This window comes from Telmatherina bonti (genome assembly GCF_933228915.1).
Source record: "Telmatherina bonti genome assembly, chromosome: 18".
NCBI classification, from domain to species: Eukaryota; Metazoa; Chordata; class Actinopteri; order Atheriniformes; family Telmatherinidae; genus Telmatherina; species Telmatherina bonti.
This window is the reverse complement of record NC_136616.1, coordinates 28243314-28267610: the sequence shown is the minus strand read 5'-3', so window position 1 is coordinate 28267610 and position 24297 is coordinate 28243314. Positions and strand designations below refer to the sequence as shown.

The following is a 24297-nucleotide window of genomic DNA, read 5'->3' as shown; positions in this document are numbered from 1 at the left end:
CTCGCACGGATGACAAGCTTGCACGTGAACCCACAGATACTTTTTTGTTACCATTGATTTCAAACAGCCTCATTTTTGTTTCTTATTTAATTTGCAGTGTAAATAATACTACATAACATTAGATTAGCTACTGGGGAGTCAGCAGTGCATGTTAGTCAAGCTGATGCAAGGTCTGTCTTCAGATGGATTATAAGGTAAACTACATCTACCAGTCTGACGCGGTCGCTTACACAGCTTGTTGTCTGAATTTCACACAAATGTAAAAAAACCAACTTGCATAACAGTTAAATGGACATTTAATTTGGTCTCTCACAGGACAATAAATTTCAGCAGTTTGTAACTCTCCTTAAAATGTGTCCTTTTCTTTATCAAGACATAATCTGTACTCAGACAAAGCACGTGGAATAGAAGTAGGGTCATTCAAATATGTTAGTAAAGCAGAATTAGCACATGAACAAAAACTACGGTTATTTAAAAATGAAAATGACTGATGTGTGATAATTTCCCTTTCATAGGTTGCACACCATAGAAGTAACACATTTATCAATTCATACTCATGTAGCGTTATCTTTTTAAAAGACATTAAACAGTGTATGATAATTTTTTTTAAAGTGATATCTATGACTAATGATTATATCTGTGACAGGATGGGCCAAACAGCATCACAATGTGGGTATGTGTAAAGAAACAAGTGTCTGTTGTTTGGTCTAAGTCCTCATTTTTTGCTATTATTTGCTTACTAAACACCAACATCCCAAGAATATTACAATCCAGTCTCAGCAGAAAATATAATGAAAATGTTTGTCCGGATCTCCAAAATGCAGCAGTCATAGGTTGTAAATAGTGAATTTAAAGTGTTCAAAGACTGTTGCTTTCTGTAGAACAGCGACTGTGCAACATAACCAGAATCACATATATATTAATGTTTTAGCTCCAAACAATTTATTTTGTAGTAGTATTTAGTATTATTTCACCAACTGGCCGAGTCATCACAGACATGCAACAGTAAAGCAGAAAAGAGAGGAATTACAAGAACAAAGAAGGAGTACAGTGCTATAAAAATGTAAAGACTGCACATGGAGGCAATTGGTACGCCTTCATGGGTCATCTAAACAATGGTGTCTATCACAGATAAGCTACTTTAAGAAGTTTTTAATCTGAAAAGATGTTCTTAACATGCAAACAAACAACCTTTTTAAAACCAAGAAGGTCTTGTTAACACTGAAGGTTGTTTTGTGTGTAAAATCTTATGATCTCATCATGGACATGTTGGTTTTTCATGCTTTAACTGGCGCAGTGAACAGCATCATCATCTGCAGGATAAACAGCAGCCACAATACGTCTTGCTGGGTTTTGCTGGCTAATAGTGACCCACTAATTTCAACTCTCTCCTCTTCCAAGCAGGCACGCCTAAAATGCTCAGAAAGAAGCAGAATCTTGCTTGTGTCAATGGATTAAATTTTCAGCCTTTTGAAAGTGGGACTATGTTCATTTATCCTTAGTGTGCATCCACAATGTCATCTGAGTAAAGTTTTACTTTCTCCTGTTAACTGCGGAAAGTTTAGCCACAGCCGGGTATCAGAGTCCGGCCCAATTATGTCTGCCTGCCTCTGTCAGATTGTTTATACCTGGCTGCACATGTGTGTTTGTGGGGCTGTGGAGGGTGGCTAAATTGCACGAGGGGACACTCGCGTGTGTGTATGGGTGTAAGTGGACACACTTTTTGCTGTGCACGTGGCTTAGATTGCATAACCATGTTGAGCCCCCCCCAACCCCGATCCACACATCACTCCTCCCTTCCTGCTGCCATCTCTCTACCCGGGAGGCTTTTCCAGAGCACACAGCTAATAAAGTGGGCCTGGTCCATGGCTTAGCACTATTTTTATCAGAAAGCAATTTTCAGGTGGTGCCCATAGGTAAGCGGGTCCCAGCCGCCTCAGACAATAGAGCCATCACAAGGAGTTTCCCCCCTCCATTAACCTCTGCAGAGTTTGTCCCACATGCCATGATTTACCACGAGCACTGTGCATCTTGGAGCTGCATTTGCCTGCTCATAACCTTTGCTTCAGTACAAAACTAGGGACATTCCCATACCTTTTTTTTTCTTTCCAATACCTGGTTTAGATATCTGCCGTACCAAGTATCAATCCAGCAACTGTGCTGTTTTATCAGGAAGTTGCCAGTGTTTATTATTATTATTTACCATTTATTTGTTTATAGAGGAATGACCCCTTGAGATGCACCATCTCATTTTCAAGGGGGTCCTCTAAATAAAAGTAACAACACAAAACAAGAGCAGCAGCGTCTACAAAAAAAAAAAAAGAAAAGAAAAAAAAAGAAATTTACGAACAGGAAAAAAAAAAAGAATAGATAAATAGATAAATAACAAAAGAACAAAATAAAAATCTAATACATGAAATAGTCATCACCAATCATACATCCATACAAGCGCACACACACACACACACACACACACACACACACACAAACCACTTTCGTAAACCCCACCCTCCAACTGATGCTCAAAACCTGTACAAGTTAAATACACAGCGACAAAGTGTGAAGATGTGATGCTGATAGCCATCCAGGAACCAAAAAGAAAGAGAGAGGGAAGAGATGAGGAAAAAAATGTGAAAAGATGGACAAAAGTTGGGCAGGGGATCCACAGCTAAACCCCCCCCCTTGCCCGCCCATTGTCAGGGGGGCTACCAAAACCATCCCCACACAGGGAAGGTTATAGGGGGGGATAGTGGATCCACATCTTAGCACCTCCCCACTCCCCTAGAAGGGGAGTGGAGGAGGAGTGGTGCCCAGACTAGACTTGCTTTGTGCTTTGAGGAGGAATGTGGAGAGCAAACTACATACAGTAAATAAATAACAAATTAAGGTAATAAAAACTGTTTGTTGTTGTTGTGGTTTGTTGCACTTTTCCTTGAAGGCAACAAACTCCTCGTACTCTTTTACATGATGCAACCCAGAATCAGGTTGTAAGGGGGTAAAAGTAGCAGCGTTGGTGCCACCTCTGGAAATTACAGCTCTGCATATGAGGAATGTTGCTATTTAGCTGGTGGGATTTTCTAATGAGAAATAATGCCAAATTGCTAACACAATGCTAAGACTAAATGTTAGCCAAACAGTCCTCACATGCAGCTGCTTCTACACCTACCAACTCAAAACAGTAGCAAGATTACGTAACTTCCTGTGTCTGTGTCGTGGACTTGGAAAAAGAAATATTCCATTTCTGTGGTTTCGGAAGGTGTTTAGACAGAAATGCTTGGCTATTTGGATCCCTTTATTTTTGGTAGGATTGGTGAGTATTTCCAATATTACTGTTGGTATCAGTCCAACCCTACATAAAACCTCGACAGAAACTTTCTTATCTTCATTTACCAGCCATAAAAAAACATCAAACTCTTTGTTTAGTCTTAAATGCCTTCTCGGTATGATTTAGCATGGAAAGTAAATCAGATGAGACAGAAAGAAAAAGACCCAAGGTACTGAAAAAAGAGAGATGTGTGGTGATTAGATGAACATGTGATGGTGACAAGAGGATGATTTAGAGGAAGTTTTATTGGGGGGGATGTGCAATGACCAACAGGTACAAAAAGCCTGTCTAGCTGCTGGCATCACATGCAGTTTAACTCTGGTAAGAAAAAAAAAATCACTCCAGATGAGTGTTTTGTTTATTTTTAATATGTAGATTTAGGTCACTTAAATGTATTATTTGGAATTTACTGGTGAAAGTTAAAACATTGTCAAGTATTTTTTATTAGAATTTTAAAACAGCTTTGACTTAAACTTGTTAACTCACTATTTAGTCTATATTTAGGATAAGCACATGTAGCCAATTTAATCAGATTATTAGTTGGGTCTGTGGTGAATTTATAGGCTTAAATGGTAAGATTTGCACCCTTTACATCTGTTTTGTGTTTAACTCAACCACTGTTGCTGTGCCTGCCATCCAGACCTTGTTGAAACAACTTAGTACTCCCCAGTTTGTGTCGTTTTCTGCCAAATCTTTTTCACTATTTTGTATTTATTTCTGTATTTATTTTCACACTAGACTCGCAGCTGATCCAGGCTTTCCATGGACTTCACCTAGCAAATTAGTATTTTATTTATTCTTAAAAAATCTAAAATCTTCCTCATTTCGAGTATGCAGTTGTTCTTATGTTTAATCAGCATGCTAATCTCATAGTTTTCTGCCAAGTATGTGTCCTGCTGGATGTCGCCCTTACAATTAACATTCACCTGCAATAGCTGTTCGTTTACTGAGACTTTGGCAGTTTAACCAGCATTAACATGGATTACATCAACTTCAGTTCTTTTTATTCATGCCACACCAGAATTAAATGCCATGTAGAGGACTGGGAATTAGCATATTTTGACCTAAAACATGGAGATTTAAAAAGATGTTGATGTAATTTACTTTTATTTGAAGAAATATAAATATATATATATTTTTTTAAATCTTATTATGTGAATTTGGGCCAATATAGAGTTCATAATAAAAACTAGAAAATTTCTGGCAAGAAGGAAGAGGCAAAGCATCAGAAGAGGAAAGAAGGCAGTGGTACAGATCAAAATGAGGAGAAAAACTGCAGGGAAGGAACAGATCAAGACATGGAAATATACTCTGAATAAAAAGGGTTAAGGGAATGACAAAACGCAAGAGAAAAGAGGATGTGCAGTGAAAAAACAGGAAGAAAGACAAACCACATGAGAGGCCAAGATACACAAATGACCAGACAGGGAGCAAGACAGACTGACAGGCGAGTAAAAGCTGTACAAGTGAGACTGGGTGAGGTGGGGTGGGGGGCGTGAAGAAGGAAGGAGGGGGGAAGAAAAATGGGCACAGCGGCGGCTGTAGCTCCCAGAGGAGACGTTATGTTCGCTCGGAGTCTGGTTCTGTCAGGTCATCCTTCTCATCCTCCCTCTCTCCCAAACACACTCCGATCTTTCCATCTTCTTTTCTCTCAAGACTGTGACAACGACCAGCCCTGTTTGTTATTACTGCCGCTAACATCCAGCCTGTCACACTGATCTAACTGCTCCGCCACCCCCTTTATTCTCATGGCGTTTGAGCTGCCCTGGCCCTGAATGTCACACAGATTCATATGTGAGTAGTTTGTATACAGACCAGGAAGTCTCACTGCATGTATGACAGTATCAAAACATTACATCAAAAGCACTCTGGGTGCTTTAAAGATTTGTATGACTGTAATCCATTATGATTATCACTGGAAGCACCAAGAGATCCCAGACCTCTACCAAGTCAATTATATTACATTTTTTATTTTTTTTTTTAGCTAATTATCATTGACATTAGGTTTTTATTTATTGGCTCAAATGGAAAAATAATCCCTTTCTCCCCATTTGCTGGTGCAAACATGAACAGCGCACCGGCGATACATACTGGTATGTTGCTTCATACCAACATGTTGAAGTGTACAACTGTTTTAAGATTTACTCCATCAGTTTTTGAGAGAAAATTATCCCTAATATCATATGGTCATATTGATACCCCTGCGTATCAAGGCTAGTAAAGAAATGAGGTGACGCTAGCGTCAGCAGGACTGGTCTTATGTGCATATGCTGTCACATTGTGAAGGAGTTGCAAACAAGAGACATTGAGAACTTCCCAAAAACAACCAACAGATATTTGTTGTTACTGTAACCAGTCATTCCATAGTATTTTGGGGTCTATACAAAACCAACCATAAGTTTTAAATAGTAATATCAGGATAAATGTTGACTCAACGTCACTAAATGATTTGAACAAACACATGATAGCCGCTGGTCAGTTTCCATTTTTAGGCTTCTGTGTATTTTTGGTAGTTTGAAGAATGATCTTTGTTTATGGCAGCCAACAACAACCCAACTTTTCCATATATTTAAAAGAAATTTTTTGCAAATCAATGGAAATTCAGCCCTGCGATGGACTAGCGACCTGTCCAGTGTGTACCCTGCCTCTCACCCAACGGCTGCTGGGACAGGCTCCAGCTCCCCAAAGACCCTTACTTGGATTAAGCAAGTTCAGAAAATGAATGAATGAATGAATAAATATGAAGAAATTCTACCAGGATCAACACTGAAAATCCAGTGGTGTTGAGCTTTGCAACCTCTTGATTCCACCGGGCGAAAGACACAGATGTGACCAATGTTCTTGAATGTTTGCCCCCCCCCCCCCCCCGCCCAGCAGGCGCCCTGCATCTGTTCAGCACCTGCCCTCTGCTGCCCTGTGTCTGCCCTGCACCTGTGAAGGGTCCTTTAAAAAAATCCAGGATGTAGTGATCCAGGATTACTTCCCAAATCAAATCACTTGTTTTTTATTTCATTTCAGAGATTTTGTCTAAATTTAATCAAAGTCTTTCAATTGCTTTTTCCGCCATGTTGCTAACAGACACACAGACAAACCAACGTCACAGAAACGTAACCTCCGCCTTGGTAAAGCCAATTACCTTCCATTTGTGAACAAAGACTTTGCATCAACCAGCAAGTTGTTGTCGAAGAAAACTTAATTTTCCTTATGTGTGTTTTTATGTTACATAAAAAACAACAGCAACAACAGGAAGAAGAAAACTACTCTGACTCACTCTGCTTTCCATCTCTGCCATTAAATCTTCCGGAAACAAGAAGCTCATTTGAGGACAAAAGGACATCTATTCCATCATTTAGCCTTTCATTCCTCCCCTGTTTATCTTCAGCATAACAATCTAGTCCCTCCCTCCCAACCCCACTGCCCCAAAGCATATTACTTTCTGATGATGTAAAAATGTAACATTTTCTCTTTCCTCCCCTTTTTGACCCTGTTTGACCATTAAAGCAGCACCAAAGTGCTATCTAGCAGATCTTTAAATATCTCTCAGGGCTGCATTCCTCTTCTTTGAAGCAAATAAATCAACATTTAAGAGAGAAAAATCCCCCTTCAGAAAAGTAATTCCCATAATATACTTTTTTTTTCACCTTGTACTTTGGATCTACTTTCACTGCTGGAGCAGGAGTGTGTCTGGTTGTGTGAAAAAATGTGATTCAACACCAATGAGTGGAGTTGGCTATTCATTGTACAAGGTAATCAATTATTCATGATGTGTGCTTAGAGAGAAACACCTCAGTCCAAACCACAACTAAATGAATCAGCACTGTGTAATTCACTGTACCATAAAGTGAAAGTTGGGTTCATTCAATGTTAAAAACTATTTCTGGATGTGTTAAGATTTAGGGCACATTAACACCAGGATATTCTTGGGGAACTGGGTGGGGAATGATGAGAAGTCTTGCACCTTCATTTAGTTAGGTTTGCTTTCAAACAGACTATAGTTGCGATGGGCTGTTTTCAGTAACCGAGACAAAGGAAAAAAAGGAGGGTAAAGAAGAAAACCTGAGTCATCGATTGGCAAAGACAGAAAACTGCTCGTTGAACTCAAGTGAACAATGGAACGGCACCAAGTTTATGCAATGTCAGGGTTTCTGATTTACTTTGATATTGAAATTAGAAACAGTTTCACTAAAAGGCTGAGAAATATGAGCAGCAGACAAGGCAGCAAACTGTACAACATTTCACGCTTGCTGAATTCCTCCCGCTTGTTTTCAGCCTACTGGATGGTCCATCCTTATGCTTTCACACTTCATTTGTGAGTGATCTGAAACTTCTGATAAGAACAAACCAAAGTCCACTTCTTTGGTCTGCTGTGCACTTTCCTACTACTCACACCCAAATATAAAAAGCTACAGATATGTGTGGAGAATTGGGTGAGAACTTCCTGGTTGTCCTTACTATTTTTCCTTAACATTTCCCTTCACTTATTACCGTTAAGCGATCCTGCTGTACATTGGCAGCATTTCTGATTTAAGTCCTTACTTGCAAAATTTAAACTGTTGTAATTAGTTCTGCTCTTGTGTTTCTTGCTGCATTGCTGCTTTGTTGTTGTTTACTTTGTTCGAATAGCTAGCATTAGCTAGATCCAGGTGCTAGTGGTGGTTGTATCTATCTAATGAAAGGAGGACATCAGAGTTAGAGTGACTCAAGGTTAAAGTTTAGGTCACAGAAATATTATTTTCCAACCGTCATTCTCTCATTAAAGAGGCTCTGTTAAGTTATTTATAGTCTTCCGAGCTTTCTGAAGTGTAGTAGGGTTGAATACTCATACTTTTATCACCTAAAACACAAGTTTTCCTGCACTCTCTACGTTCGCCTCCCGTGGGCTCACCATCTGCAGGAGGAGCCGTAGGGGTCGGGTGCAATGTGAGCTGGGCGGCAGCAAGGGGCGGGGACCCTGGCGGTCCGATCCCCGGCTGCAGAAGCTGGCTCTAGGGACGTGGAACGTCACCTCTCTGGTGGGGAAGGAGCCTGAGCTTGTGCGCGACGTTGAGCGGTTCCGACTAGATATAGTTGGACTCACCTCGACGCATGGCTTGGACTCTGGAACCAGTACCCTCGAGAGGGGCTGGACCTTCTTCCACTCTGGAGTTGCTCATGGTGAGAGGCGCCGAGCAGGTGTGGGCATTCTCATCAGCCCCCAGCTTGGTGCCTGCACGTTGGGGTTTACCCCGGTGGATGAAAGGGTAGTTTCCCTCCGCCTCCGGGTGGGGGGACGGGTCCTGACTGTTGTCTGTGCTTATGCACCGAACAGCAGTTCAGAGTACCCACCCTTTCTGGAGTCCTTGGAGGGAGTGCTGGAGGGTGTTCCTTCTGGGGACTCCATTGTTCTGCTGGGGGACTTCAATGCTCACGTGGGCAATGACAGTGAGACCTGGAGGGGAGTGATTGGGAGGCATGGTCCCCCCCCTCTGAACCCAAATGGTGTTTTGTTATTGGACTTCTGTGCTCGTCATGGATTGTCTATAACGAACACCATGTTCCAGCATAAGAGTGTCCATATGTACACCTGGCATCAGGATTCCCTGGGCCGCAGTTCAATGATCGACTTTGTAGTCGTATCGTCGGACCTGCGGCCGCATGCCTTGGACACTCGGGTGAAGAGGGGGGCGGAGCTGTGAACTGATCACCACCTGGTGGTGAGTTGGCTCAGATGGTGGGGGAGGAAGCCGGTCAGAGCTGGCAGGCCCAAACGTGTTGTGAGGGTCTGCTGGGAACGTCTGGCTGAGTCCCCTGTCAGAGCGAGCTTCAACTCCCACCTTCAGCAGAGCTTCGAACATGTCCCGAGTAAGGCGGGGGACATTGAGTCCGAATGGGCTGTGTTCCGTGCCTCTATTGCTGAGGCGGCCAGCCGGAGCTGTGGCTGTAAGGTAGTTGGTGCCTGTCGTGGCGGTAATCCCAGGACTCGTTGGTGGACACCAGCAGTGAGGGATGCCGTCAAGCTGAAGAAGGAGTCCTATCGAGCCTTCTTGGCCTGTGGGACTCTGGAGGCAGCTGATGGGTACCGGCGGGCTAAGCGGCATGCGGCTTCGGCTGTTGCCGAGGCAAAAATTCGGGCATGGGAGGAGTTCGGCGAGGCCATGGAGAAAGACTTCCGGACGGCTTCGAGGAGATTCTGGTCCACCATCCGGCGGCTCAGGAGGGGGAAGCAGTGCTCCATCAATACTGTGTACAGTGGAGGTGGGGAGCTGCTGACCTCAACTCGGGACGTTGTGGGTCGGTGGAGGGAATACTTCGAAGACCTCCTCAATCCTACCAACACGTCTTCCCATGAGGGAGAAGAGCTGGTGGACTCAGGGGTGGACTCTCCTATCTCTGGGGCTGAAGTCGCTGAGGTGGTCAAAAAGCTCCTTGGCGGCAAGGCCCTGGGGGTGGATGAGATCCGCCCGGAGTTCCTTAAGGCTCTGGATGCTGTGGGGCTGTCCTGGCTGACACGCCTCTGCAGCATCGCGTGGACATCGGGGGCAGTACCGCTGGATTGGCAGACTGGGGTGGTGGTCCCCCTTTTTAAGAAGGGGGACCGGAGGGTGTGTTCCAATTACAGGGGAATCACACTCCTCAGCCTCCCTGGTAAGGTCTATTCAGGGGTCCTGGAGAGGAGGGTCCGTCGGATAGTCGAATCCCGGATTGAGGAGGAGCAGTGTGGTTTTCGTCCTGGTCGCGGAACAGTGGACCAGCTCTATACCCTCTCTGGGGTCCTGGAGGGGGCATGGGAGTTTGCCCAACCAGTCTACATGTGCTTTGTGGACCTGGAGAAGGCATTCGACCGTGTCCCCCGGGGGCTCCTGTGGGGGGTACTCCGGGAGTATGGGGTACCGGACCCCCTTGTACGAGCTGTCCGGTCCCTGTACGACAGGTGTCAGAGCTTGGTCCGCATTGCCGGTAGTAAGTCGGATTCGTTTCCGGTGAGGGTTGGACTCCGCCAAGGCTGCCCTTTATCACCGATTCTGTTCATAACTTATATGGACAGAATTTCTAGGCGCAGCTGAGGTGTTGAGGGGATCCGACTTGGTGGCCTCAGGATTGGGTCCCTGCTTTTTGCGGATGACGTGGTCCTGTTGGCTTCATCTGGTCGTGATCTCCAGCTCTCGCTTGAGCGATTCGCGGCCGAGTGTGAAGCGGCTGGGATGAGAATCAGCACCTCAAAATCTGAGACCATGGTCCTCAGCCGGAATAGGGTGGATTGCCCTCTCCGGGTCGGGGGTCAGGTCCTGCCTCAAGTGGAGGAGTTTAAATATCTCGGGGTCTTGTTCACGAGTGAGGGAAGGATGGAGCGCGAGATCGACAGACGGATCGGTGTGGCGTCTGCAGTAATGCGGACTCTGCGCCGGTCTGTCGTGGTGAAGAAGGAGCTGAGCCAGAAGGTGAAGCTCTCGATCTACCAGTCGATCTACGTTCCTACCCTCACCTATGGTCATGAGCTGTGGGTCATGACCGAAAGAACGAGATCTCGTATACAGGCGGCTGAAATGAGTTTCCTCCGCAGGGTGGCCGGGCTCTCCCTTAGAGATAGGGTGAGGAGCTCGGTCATCCGGGAGGGGCTCAGAGTAGAGCCGCTGCTCCTTCGCATTGAGAGGAACCAGTTGAGGTGGCTCGGGCATCTGGTCAGGATGCCTCCTGGACGCCTCCCTGGTGAGGTGTTCCAGGCACGTCCCTCTGGGAGGAGACCCCGGGGAAGACCCAGGACACGCTGGAGGGATTATATCTCTCGGCTGGCCTGGGAACGCCTCGGGATCCTCCCCGCAGAGTTGGCAAATGTGGCTGGGGAGAGGGAAGTCTGGGCTTCCCTGCTTAGGCTGCTGCCCCCGCGACCCGACCCCGGATAAGCGGCAGAAGATGGATGGATGGATGGATCTCTACGTTCGGTTTTCATTACGATGGATTGGTTTTAGAGAGTGTTTTCTACTTCAAAGTTTAGTGATGTCCCTGGGGAGGGACTCAGTGATTGGCCATCTTCCCTAGGTTGTGCATGTTCACAAGAAGAAAGCCACACCCACCTTCACTGCTCAGTATAACTATTCCTAGCAGCTGACCAATCAGACGCAGGACATAGGGCGGAGCTTTCTCTGTTAGCCTCTTTCTGGCAGAGGCTGATCTGAGATGATCAATACAAAATGAATGAAGGAGTTTGTGAAAAAAGCTTAATTTTTTTTCTTGTCCTTCTGTACTTCCATATTAAAATAAATTAGACTGAAAAGTGCATAACAGAGCCACTTTAATAATGGTGATTTTGTCAGTAGACTAAATGAAAGCTGCCTGGTAGTTCAGAAAGAGGAGCAGATGATGCAGGTAAGCTTTGGTACTCAGCATTGTGACTTGGTCTACATATTTAATTGAAATCTAATCAAAGTTTGAGCTTCCATACAGGAAATGTTTACCTGACCTTCACATACTATCGTACATACTAAAATAATACACTTCTTGTCTGGTAGAGATCCCTGACAAAAACTTCAACAGTTATTTTAACATGGGCTTTTATTAAAATGAAAAAATATAATGATGTAAAATAACCATTGGCTCTTACGTCACAAAATCTATGCAGGTGCAATTTGTCACAGTGATAACAAAGATTTTCTTTTTTTTAATTTTTCACAGCAATAAGGATGCTGATGGTTAATCACGGTTTTTAATTCCACCTGTTAATGGTCAGTAGTAGTGGATCTCTTTTACTGTGTGATAAAGTATGTTTCTGTTGTGCCAACAGATGTTTTCATCCTATAACATCCCCAAAAATCATTAGGTAAATTAATCATACATGCAGTTTAGCAAGAAATAAACTGCATGTATATATATATATATATATATATATATATATATATATATATATATATATATATATATATATATATATTTTTTTTTTTTTTTTTTTTTTTTAAATCAGTGTTACTAAATCACAAAATACAATATTCAGCATCAAAAACTCCTGTTCAGACGTCCTGTCTACTCAATTATATGGCAATTAAATGTATATATAAATATATATAACAAACTGGTCTTCCAGAGTATATGTGGACCATTTTATGTCCATACCAATGTTAAATTACATTTTTGCTGGTTGAAGCTGACACGGGTTTGTTTAAGGTGGGCCAAACAATGCCAATGTGAAGGTTTCCTTTGCTAGAGGGTGTTGCAGACAGCTAAATATTAACAGTTTTGGCAAGTTTTTCTTTGGCCACTCATCCCACTAATGCATTTTTCTGCAAATATAGTACCATTTTAACAAGAAATAAAAAGGCTTTCTAATAGTATATGATTTATACCAAGAAGCATTTGTAGTGGCACTTTGTTTCTCTTCTTTACCACCACTTTGAAGTCAGTCTAGCAACTTTGTATTTGAAACGCGAGTAGACCAGTTCTTCTTTCTTTTGGTTTTTAATAAGAACAAAACAAGATTACACAGTCAAAAATCTATGTTGCTTCTCACGTCTCTGGCTTCAATTTTCCTTTAAATTCAATTATAATATGTGAAATAATGAATTTTACTCCAACAGCATTGTTACAGCAAATAAATAATCCAAACACAAATGGAGCTAAAGTCCTGCAGCTAATGTGTGAGCTCCCCGTGGAGATGACAGTTTTTCTACGAACGGTGCTGACCTTCCCTGACCTGTCATCCTCATATAACATATTTCCCCCCTTACTTTCCTTCATAAGGTCTCATTTATTGCATAATTTGTCATGTTGAAAGTGAAAAATAAGAGCAGAATTAATGATAAAGCAGGTCACTCTTTTAAAGCACGTTTCAGGCTATTTAATGAGTTTTTCCAAGCTAAACTGAAGCCGCCACAAATATCTCAATGCATTTAAAGGTGCCATCGTTAAATTTGATTAGCTGACTAAATCAAATTGCAGATTTCCTCCTGGAGGGAAACGTGTGGCAACAGAGGAGTGCTGAATGAAAAATGAGAAAAGACCAAACAGAAAATACTGAGGAGAATTACAACAAATTGGCTTCAAATGAGAATGATGCCACTGATAAAGATAAATGATTGGGCTGAGGAGGACCAGGCCAGAAAAGTACTTTTGTCTTTTCTGTAAGTCATTACTGGCAAATGATCAACTGGGAGGAAATATTTACTTTCAGATCCTTTAAATAAGTGTTGCAATTATCTGCTTGTTTGTGTGGTTGTGGAGGGAAACCTACCACTGAGGTCCATGAAAGATTAATGCTGAGAAGCCACTCAAACACTGTTGTCGCTGATGTGAGTCTTTCTTACAAACAGATAGGAGAGGAACAACCACTCTGCTGTGGTTATGTGTTGTTTTACTCCTCTTCTTTTCATCCAAAACCTGCAGCAGAATCTGATCACACGCTTGTATAAAGTATATCATGCCAGATTGGAGCTGACAGCTGAGATTGAAGGAAAAAATAAAAAGGATAAAACTTGCACACTTGCCCCTAGAAATCATGTTCACATATCTGTACATTTACAAGAGCAAAGACATAATTTAATTTATCAGAAAGCCAAATAAATTGAAATATTGAATTTATTTGAAATTGCAGCAGAGTTTCAGGTGATTCTTCATTTAAAATAACTCGCACACACAGCTCAGATACATCTGTCTGTGCAGGGGGGGGGGGGTTGGAGCACATTTGAGCATGAAGCATGTTTTTTTTTTATAATAAATTGTCTGTCAGTGAAGTCAAAGAATAACAAGAATAAAAAAGAAGTGCATGCTTTAGTTATGCTTAAATGCAACATTGCTCAGGATGTGACAATTGCAACCAACCATATTTGCAGCAAAATCTACAGGATGATGGATGCAACAGTGGGTCACCAAGCTCGTGGGGATGTCTCTTTTGGAGTCACATCTTGTCACATTATGGAAGTACTGCTTCTTTTTTCATCTTGTATTTTACTGCATGTGATAAGTGGAATTTGCTTGTATAATGTATGACTTCATGATAATTCCATTAACAAAACATTGATATTTATTCATCTAATTTTTTATTTATTTATGTGTGGATATATGCAGATATATATTTACATGGTTATCATCAGTAACAGTATAATGCTGCACCGCTATGTCAACAACTTTGCCGCATTAATGTAGGAACGGACGAGTCACACAATGTGGTGATGGCACACACTTTAAATGAACACATTTGACATTTTTGGATGTATTTACCAAGATTATATCAGATTAGTTTATTTTCTTTTCTTGAAAGCAAGGAAAAGAGTAAAATTTATTTGGATTCATGCTACACTAGCTAAAAATTGTGCTGAAATCAATGCTTGTATCTGAAAACATACAAGTGTCAATACAGTTATCATGGAAGAACTTCCTGAATTACTTGACATGCTTTCTTTTAAAAAAAAGAGTTTTGGGCTCCTGCAGCCCTAATTTTACAGTAACTAAACAGGAAAGGGGGTCAGAGAGAGTTGGGAGTGATACACAAATCAAGTAGTTATCCTTCACTGGACTGAAGATTTACTGTTTAAAGTATAACTAACCAGAAATAACTAATTGAAAGCATGAAGATTTGTACATGTTAGCAAATCAACCTGGGACTGGACTTTTTTTTTCATTTTTTTATAACAGTTTGGAGCCTCTTTTTCTAATTTTGTAATTCACATATAAATCTGACCAATCAGGCTGGTTTGGCATGACTGACGTGGAGCCATGTTGCTGAGTTCAGACGGCTGGTTTGTAATTATCTTCCTAAAATAGACAAACTCTCCCTGAAAAACAACAGTTGTTGCTCCAAAACCCAAAGATGTCATTTGGAATAAGACAACCTCACAAAAATGTTGTGTTCATTTTTATAAATGATGAAATATCAACATACTTCGCAGTTCTGTCATGAGTGTTTTAGACTTATACTATTGAATCTGCCCCACATTAACTTATTTTCATTCCAGTTATTCTTTTTTTTTATCCTAACAAAAGTTTCTAACCTTCTTCAAATAAGCATAACTTCTCTTTTTTTAGGCACATTGCTAGTACCAAACTAAAAGTACTTGAAATTTGGACATAGCATAAATATTTGCATTAGTCTTGCTACCATTTTCACGTTAAATTTAAGACAAAAGGTTACATGAGAGTGAAAGCATTGCAGCAGTTTCGTGGCTAAATGTCATGACGACGCTTCTTGGCAGCTTTCACTTGAAGCCACCTGAGGGTGAAGCTTTGCAGTTGCACTTGGTTGCATGTTTGCAGTGTGCAGAGTTAGGTGCTGTAAGCCCTTTAAATCAGTTTCTTTTACTTTCTGTGATTAATCTTTTTAATGCAAGTGGAATTTTAAATGAAGCAACTTTCTTTTGCTCATGACAACACAGCAAAATCTAAAATTGTGCTTGAAAGGAGGCACATGTTAGCCAGCAGCCATTTCCAGTCTGATTCCAGGCTGCTTTCTTGAAAAATCCTGATATTAAAAAATGAACCCATGCATTTAAGGCACTACTTGTTCTATTTGCAATCTATTTGCAAGGAAGGTGATAAGTGACAGACGTTGCGGATTGCTTTTTTCTATAACACACAACTGCCGCAGCCTTCATCTCACTAAGGAACCACAGGAGGGATGTTCCTCTTCTACTTCTGCACTCCATCTTTGTGATCTCTTCTCTGCACAGCTCACATTTGCACAGAACAATGGGTAACGCAGGTAGTTTAAGGCAAAAAGGTAAAAGAAAAAAACCTCCTCAGCTCTTTTGTCCTCCCTCCTCTCAGAGGGATTTTCTCAAATGTTTCCTTTCCTGTGGTTATACCCCTCAGTGAAAATGGGTCACCTTCCTTTCTGTCAGGAGAATGCCTGGGCAAGTATAACCTCTGTGCGTGTATGCATGCATGCAGGATTTTTACTGCCTAGAGGGGATTCCATGCCTTAGAAAAGTTATGCAATGACCTTTTTCTGGGGCTCATTCTAAGTTAAAGTGGATGTGTTGCATTGACTCATAAAACTTCCCTTTTCAAGCCTAAATTATGACACTTTTTTAGCAGGATCTTGACAAATAAGCTAGCTCTACAGTAATCCCTGCGTAGAAAGAAGTTTTTTTTTGACTTGGAAATAACAGCTTATAGATTTGTTTTTCTAATACTTTTTCTTTTCTTTCTTTGGTTTGTCTGACAAAGGTTTATGTTACTCGCCTCACACAGCAAAGTAAGAATGAAACAATTTCACGCCTTGTTGGAAACCTCCGATATGACGAGTCTTTTATCGCTCATTGTCGGACTTTATCCTCACCAAGCATAACATAACTCAAATGCTCTACTTCCTGTCATGTCAGATCTTGATGTTAAAGATCCAAGAATTTCTTTAACTTTAGTTTATAGATGAAGAAGATGATGGAATAAAAGAAAGAAGTTAGACAATGAATGTGGCCCAGCAGAACTGAAGTGATTTTTATGTAATGTGTACACCAAAACACATAGAAATCTTCCTTTGTGTTCTTTCCAGACACATTGCTGCACCTGAAATAAACTTCCACGCTTCATCTCAGGCAGCATTGGATGGACTTTGAAGTTTAGCACATTGTTGTACTTCAAACAAGATCTCTCACACATATTTCCTGTGTGCCAAGAGGAGAAATAAACACGTTTTTCTCTGCATGTTGATGAATTTCCAGGCTCACTGATCATCTGTTCTTCCATCTACCTTTTCATATCTGTCGTTCGGCTCCACCTCTTTTGTCTGTACATCACAACTCTCTGGATGAAACGTGTGAGCTGCTTCACAAGATGCAACACACACATGCCGCTGTGGCTGTGAGGAAAAAGGTGTTTGATACGCAGATGTTTGGAGGCGTTACACAAAGTCTGCAGTGTCACCACCTCCGGCTGTAACAGATGACAGCAGTGTGTGGGTGTATGCTGCTCTGTAATCACAGCGTGCTTCAGTGTGTGGACTTCTAATCACATACCTAATAGAAGAAATGCATTGTGTTATTGGTTTAAACACACAAAGATATTAGGAAAAAATGTTTTACAAACACAAAAATAACTCTTTCATTCACAACGTAGAAAAAAAGTGTTGCAACACATTTAAAAAGTCACAAAGACCACATTTAGAGATTGAAGAGGTTAAATGATGAAGCAACACACACACACACACACCGGTCAAGTCCCATCCCTGCAACTTATTGTTTAAATAACTCTTGCACTTTTAGCACTGCTTTGCTGCTGTTTTATACATTAAAATCCACTTGCTTAAGGTAAAGACTCACAGGCTTATCACCAGAATATGCTGGTTTAGATTTCTGGAAGCAAAAGAAATCTGACTGCTTGATATGTGTCACTGGCAGACTGGGCATTAACCAGCAAATGTTGATATTATCATTTCTTTGTGGCATTTTTATCTTGACAAAGATTTATGGCGCAATAAACTCACATGTTTGTTTTAATGTGAAGCGTTCTCATGCAGGAAAATGCCCTTCTATTACTAGTCCTGACCTCTAGTGGGCTTATGTGACAGGAGAAAGCAAGTGGAATCCCTGGTTAAAAACCGACTAAAATCACAAAGATTACAGGATACACACACTAGATGTATTATAACAGTGTTACAGCTGCATGATTAATAATCTGTGGAAGTGGCAGCACAGATTCCAGCTTAAATATGAGCCGAAATAAGAAATGGACAGGCCCATTTAGCTTAACTTTTAAGGGCAACATAAAGCAGTGTGTAAGAGGCTATCACATGTCAGGTGAGCGATGCCGCCTCACAGACTTATTCCAAAAGCCTTGGTAAGCCCATGAAACTGTGGAAATATGTCTGTATTAGCTATAATGGACTTAACGGCACACCAGCAGAGGCATTTGGAATGCATGTGTGGCTCTCACGCATTACCTACGCTGCGCTCAATCAACTGAGCACGGCCAAATACAAAGTCAGCTGAAGGGTGCTCGTGTTTCTACCGGGACTTCTGGAATGAAATCACGTATTAGCTCTTTACAGGCTTATGGCATGAAGGTAAAGCATGTGCTGACCGTACCGAGGTGTAGAGGTAGCCCTCACTGTTCATGGCAACATAGAGCCCTGTCTTGGTGCTCTGGATGGCCACTATCCTCAGCCCCACAGGAATCAAGTTGAACTGCACTGAAAGACAGAAAGAGGCAGGAAAGCTGTCAAAGCAACCACTCCTAAACATTCACAGTACTTCTTCATGGCATAAAGAGACCATTGCTCCCTCCCATTTCATTCCTCACGTTAGACAGTTTATCCATAAAACATAAAAAGGACGAAAGTGAAAGATGATGGCAGGGAGGGATTAGAAAAGGGAAGTGGTTTCTGATAGACCAGACTGCTGGAGAAGAGAGCAGAGCGAGGCAAAGACCTTTAAGAATGCAGTAAATTACGAAAGAATGTGAAGAAAAACGCTTTTTTATTAATTTCATCCACCTCCACATAGAAAGCAGCACCTTGTGATGCAGTTTGCTGAATCTCTTTCTTGGATGTGTAGAAGAAATGGTTCCTTCTCCATAGAAAGTAGCTTAAACAAAACAGATGAGGAAAAGTAAAAGAAAAAACTCGCACAACGTGATTGGACGGGGACCTTCCCTGCACATACAAGCCTATAAGAACTTGTGAGGATTATTTTCTGATTTCCCCGTGTTTACACTCTTAAACGGTGCCTAACAGGATTTGACATGGCAGGTTGAGGGATGCCAACAAAAAAAAGCCTTTGACTGCCAGCTGCTTTGTGGAAACAATGTCATGATGACCAAACACTTCCAGGACAAATGAAGCACTTAGACTGGAACAGGGTGAAGGACAACCAAAACAGATTAACTTTAAAGGATTAAAAACATCACTGTTAAGATTAGTTTATTAAGAGGTTTGACATCTTTGCTGATCGCATTTTTATGCTGAACTGAAATGATGCCACTGTTGTTCTCTAAATGTGGAGCTGCAATCTGCAAGATTTGGTTGGGTTTACGTAAAAAGAATAAATGAAAAAATAATTACTACGTTTGTCATAGTTGTGTATTTTAAGCCTTAATATTACATCAAATTTAGAGAATGACCAACACGCTGAACAAACGCGGCATCACACTCTTTTTTAACTGAGCTGTAATAAAAATAAGAAGATCTGGTTATGATAGTTATCATTTGTCTGGTTCCTTAACACAGTTTACACAAATAAAACTAAAGGGTAAAAAAAAAAAAAAAAAAAAAAAAAAAAAAGCCTCAGAAAACTGTTGAAATTTGTCAGACATCATTATTTACTAGCAGCACTTTCAAGCTGCTTGTACATGGAGTTATTTTTATCTTTGGACACCGTCTGCTTAGCCATCTCTCAAGTTTCTACATTTAACATTGTGCCAACGTATGAGCTTGGATTTTAGAGCAAAGTGTCCTCCAACTGAAATGATCATATCAGTCATTTGTTTATGACCTTCAGTATGGCTCATAATTCCCTTCTGAGAAGTACAACCCCTTTGAGCTGCATGGGGAGAAATAGGATTTATATAAGCATTTCCACACTGCAGCAGACATCACTGTCTAGTATAACAAGCCACAAAGACCTTATAACGAGGAAGGCACTATGGAGAAATGGCACAGCTAAATGCTGAGCTTTGAATTGTCTTTGGTAGAAATTTTTTACTATCAGTTTCCACACTTTTTTTCCCTTTATAGATAAAACTAGGGCTGGGATGATATGCTTTTGTCCTGATTTGATTCCAAATTTTTGGGTGCCGATTTGATTTAAATTGGGATCCTCACAATTCTTTGATATTGCTAATATTTGTAGATAAAAAACAAACAAAAAAAAAAATCAAACTTTTTCTTTAACGTCATTTTTCTTGATTTCAATGAGAAAAAACAACACAATAAACCAGACCATCATTCTGCTGCTATAATGCCAAAGAAGAAAAGTGAAAAGATCAATAAAAACATTAAAAACTACAAAAATTGTATAATGGATTATATTTTTTATTTGAAAAATAAATGTTTTTAACAAAAAATCAATTTTAAAATTGTAAAGCAAAAGAAAATCCAGATTTTTGATTTTTGATTATATTTCCTCCCCCTAGATGAAACCCACTGAGATCCTCTCTTTCAGAAGGGTGACCTGGCCAGCAGATCAGCAACTCATGTCAACATGAACAAAAAGAAACAATTAAGCTTAATTTCTATTTGAATAACAACCAGCAGACAAGCATAAACATATCAGTACACAAGTAGTAAAAGTAAAAGTTGCAAACATTTAAATGGAGACAAAGGAAAACTCTCCATAAACACAAAACTCTCCATAAACTACAACTGGTCCAAAGCTCTGCTGCCCACATCATCATCACACGCTCACCCTCCATAAACCACATCACACTGTTTCCCCAACAGCTCCACTGCCTCCCCATCTCACACTGCATCCTCTACAAAATCCTGTTCCTCACATTTAAAGCCATCGCTCCTCCAAACCTGACTGACCTTATTCAAATCAACTCACCTGCCCGCTCCCTTTCGCTCTTCCTCCTCTGTCTCTCTGTCCCTCCTGCCCAACTCGTCACTATGGGGACCAGGGCATTCAGCCGCTGTGGTCACCAGCTCTGGATCACTCTCCCCCCTGACCTCCGCAACACCGATTCACTCACAGACTTCAAATCCAGACTCAAAACTCATCTGTTTAGACACTTATCCCATAATTGATCTGTCTTTTAATGTCTGTTTTAATGCTTGTTGTTTTCAACTTGTTTTAATGCAATTTTATCATGTGTGATGTAAGGCGACCTTGAGTGTCTGGAAAGACGCCCAACAAATACATTTTCTAATTATTATTGTTATTCGTGAATTGATCATGATTTTAATTTATATTGCCACAACATCCACAATGGATGCCATTTAACAGGTTTCATGATATCTCAACATGTTACAAATGTTTTTAAACTTGAAACATCCTTTGTTAAGGAGGTAAAATACATTCTTTTTTCATGGAAATCATTTCTATCACAGTTACCAACATGACCACTACAGGTTGTAAAATCTGTAATAGTAGTTATGGTCTGCACTTAAACACAAGCAGATAAAACCACTCCATCTATCCATCCATCTATCAATCTATCCATCTATCTATCTATCCATTTATCTATATAAAGTATGTATCCATGTATGTATCCACCCATCGATCCATCCGTCAAACAAAAGTTTGTAAGTTGGCCTTCCAGTTTCAGCAAAATGTGAAACTGCGTGAACGTTGAATCAGTTCATCCAACATGGAGCCATTACTTGTTATTGGCTGGATCAATGTCAGATCAAAAGTTCCACAGACATGATGGATAGAAGTTAGGTAACCAGATGTTGAAGCAGATGTTGTCACAAAGTCGATGCAGGCAATGATTAAAACCGTAAAGGCAAATTAACAAGTTCTTGGCTGTTTTAAGAGTCAGTTTGCAGCTGTTAAAAAAATTTATATTAAAATCATGCCTCAAGGAAATTTCAGTTTTTTTTGCAAGTTTTGATTCGATTTTTGCAGTAATTTTTACTGCCACCATTTAAACCGTGTAAGCTGGTTTTACTGTTATCTCTCACTAAACAGATTAAATATCAGTGCAGACTGTGTTGTATGTCCAGTTTGAATGTTCAAGTAATGAAAACTGCACCAAAAGCTCATCCTTGCCCTTTCTCTCTGCCTCAAACCCTCCATCTTCAGACCTCGGCTTCTATTTGCTCGATCGATCCCTGCATCTCAAACAGTTGGTTTCGCAAATGAACAAGGTGTCACCAAAGAGCACAGCCAGGATGACAAATAGGGCAAGGAACACACACACACACACACACACACACACACTCCAACACGCACAAAGTTATTTTACTTCTTTCCATCTGCTTTTTCTCTTTCTTCTATACAGTATGAACATTACTGGTTTCACCGTGGCGCTGAATAAAACATGCAAAGAGAAACGCCCAGAGAAATGCTCTGCCTTACATGCAACTGTTCTCATTAAGAATAAGAACATAGAATATACTGGACATGAGGTTATTTGGTAGATTCTCTTCCCCTTTTTAATGTTTAAAGGGGTGCTATTATGGTATTTGGAGTTTTCTGAGCTTTCTACAGCGTTACTGTGTTGAATCCTCATCAGACATGTGAACGGCACTGTTTTTTATCACCTAAAAGCATGTTTGAGTTTGAGTTCCAGCACTCTTTCCATTCGGTTTTCATGGCGACGAAAAACGCGTCGTTTTAGAGAGTTTTTTCTACTTGGAAATCCTTGTGACATCCCGGGAGATAAGGTTCGGTGATTGGTTACCTTCTACTGGTTAACAAGGGCATGTACAAATACATCAGGCGGGTGGAAAACGTCGGATAAAGTTATTTCCAACGATGGCTGGTGAGTTTACCAAAGAGAGACATCCTGCTGCATTCGTTGCTGTGGGTTGCTGTTTTCCACTTCGTTTTCAGGGTCGGATTCAGGTTCCAACATGTAGGGCTGTATGCTATGTGCTGACATTGTATTTTGTTTTTTTTTATTGAGTTCATATTCACCTAATCCTTCTGTTTATGAGACGTTACAATGAGGGTGAAAGCAGGTGCGGTGCGCGCTCCCGATGTAGTGCAGTGGCGGGAGGCGGGGCTTAATGCGGAAGAGTCTCAATCCACTCGTTTTGCCCGCAGGCTGATCTGACAGCCTACAGAGAGGGTCGGTCTGAAGTAAATAAAGCAATTTGTGACAATAACTCGATCAATCCCAGCCCTTCTGGGCTCAGAAATAAAAATAAATTAGTCTGAAATGCGCATAATAGTTCCACTTTAAATAACAACTTGAGCAAAACTTTTACATCTCGCTTCTAAAACAAACAAGAAGAATATGTAGCTAACTAGCTTGCAAACTTAACTGTGTGTTTCAACAAAGTTGCATTTCACATGTTAATTAAAACAAAAAAAAAAAAAAAACAACAACAGGAAGACTCAAACAATTAAAGAAAATTGGAGTTAGGACCAGGGAAAACCTTGCAAAAACCCATTATTTTGGGATATTAGTTCCAGACTTCAGAAAGTCTTAACCTCTCAGCAAAGTAGCAAAGTGAAAATTTAATTGGGAGCTATGCTAATTTGTCCAGTTATATTTTAGCTCCTGAAAACATGGGTTCTTCATATTATGGAGCTGCATATCTTCCTCTGGTACTTCTGTAATCAGTGTAAATGGCATACTGAGAGTAGAAATCTTGACAGCAGTATCCAGGCTTAGCAAATGGTCAATTACATCCTGCTTCTCACTCTGCCTCGCAGTTCTTGGTTTTATCTTTTCCCCCTTAAATAAAAGACTTTTTCTCTGTCATCCTTCCTCTTTCTCCATGAAAAGCATCACGCTTATCACATGGATCACATAACTGTCTATATGGATAATGGAGGCATCCCATTTCTCTTCCCTTGTCTCTCCTCCCTCTCTCGCTGTACTTACATTTGAATCATTTTCTTTCCTCAGCAACACAGAGGCGACGGTTAGATTAATCAAAAGTCTTTTGAGGGAGGGGAGAGGAGAAGAAGGGGGAGGTAAATGAAGGGGAGGGTGATGCCAAATCAATCCCACAAGTCAATTTGGGGCTCGAGATCATCTGCACAATAAATAAACAAGGAGAAATTGGAGATAGGATGCTCGAGGGAGGGGGACGGCTGAGCTCAGGGTGGCAGCAGCAGGACACTGAGTTAGGCTGTGCAGAGGGCATCTCTAGGCCAGCAAACTGCCGCTCTGCAGCGTTGCATTGTGCAGCAGCTGGTCTCTAATGGAATGAGAAGGGATTAAAATCATCTATGAAAAGTCACACAGTTAAACTCTGGGACAGACATTGGCTGTTCTTTCTTCTTTCCTGTGTGGATGAAGCTGATCGGATAAGAGCATTGTGGTTTATTAGCCGTTTAAGCGTCTTAAACAACTCATTCTGCATTTATCTCACCAGTTTGTCCAGGAAATGTTTGAACAGTTGAAAAGAACATAGATTAGTCTCATTGACATTAATCTTTGTTTTTTTTTTAAAGTGC

The 24297-nt window shown here is 41.1% G+C and overlaps 1 protein-coding gene across 1 annotated transcript in view; it reads right to left on the bottom strand.

The window, feature by feature from the left end:
* fgf11a (fibroblast growth factor 11a) overlaps positions 1–24297 on the bottom strand; it is a gene marked incomplete at both ends in the record, with an annotated part of 134057 nt that overhangs the window by 20386 nt on the left and 89374 nt on the right. The window contains one exon of the mRNA XM_079257410.1: positions 18310–18413. Within this exon, the coding sequence (XP_079113536.1) occupies positions 18310–18413 (104 nt within the window). The remainder of the gene's footprint in view (positions 1–18309; positions 18414–24297) is intronic.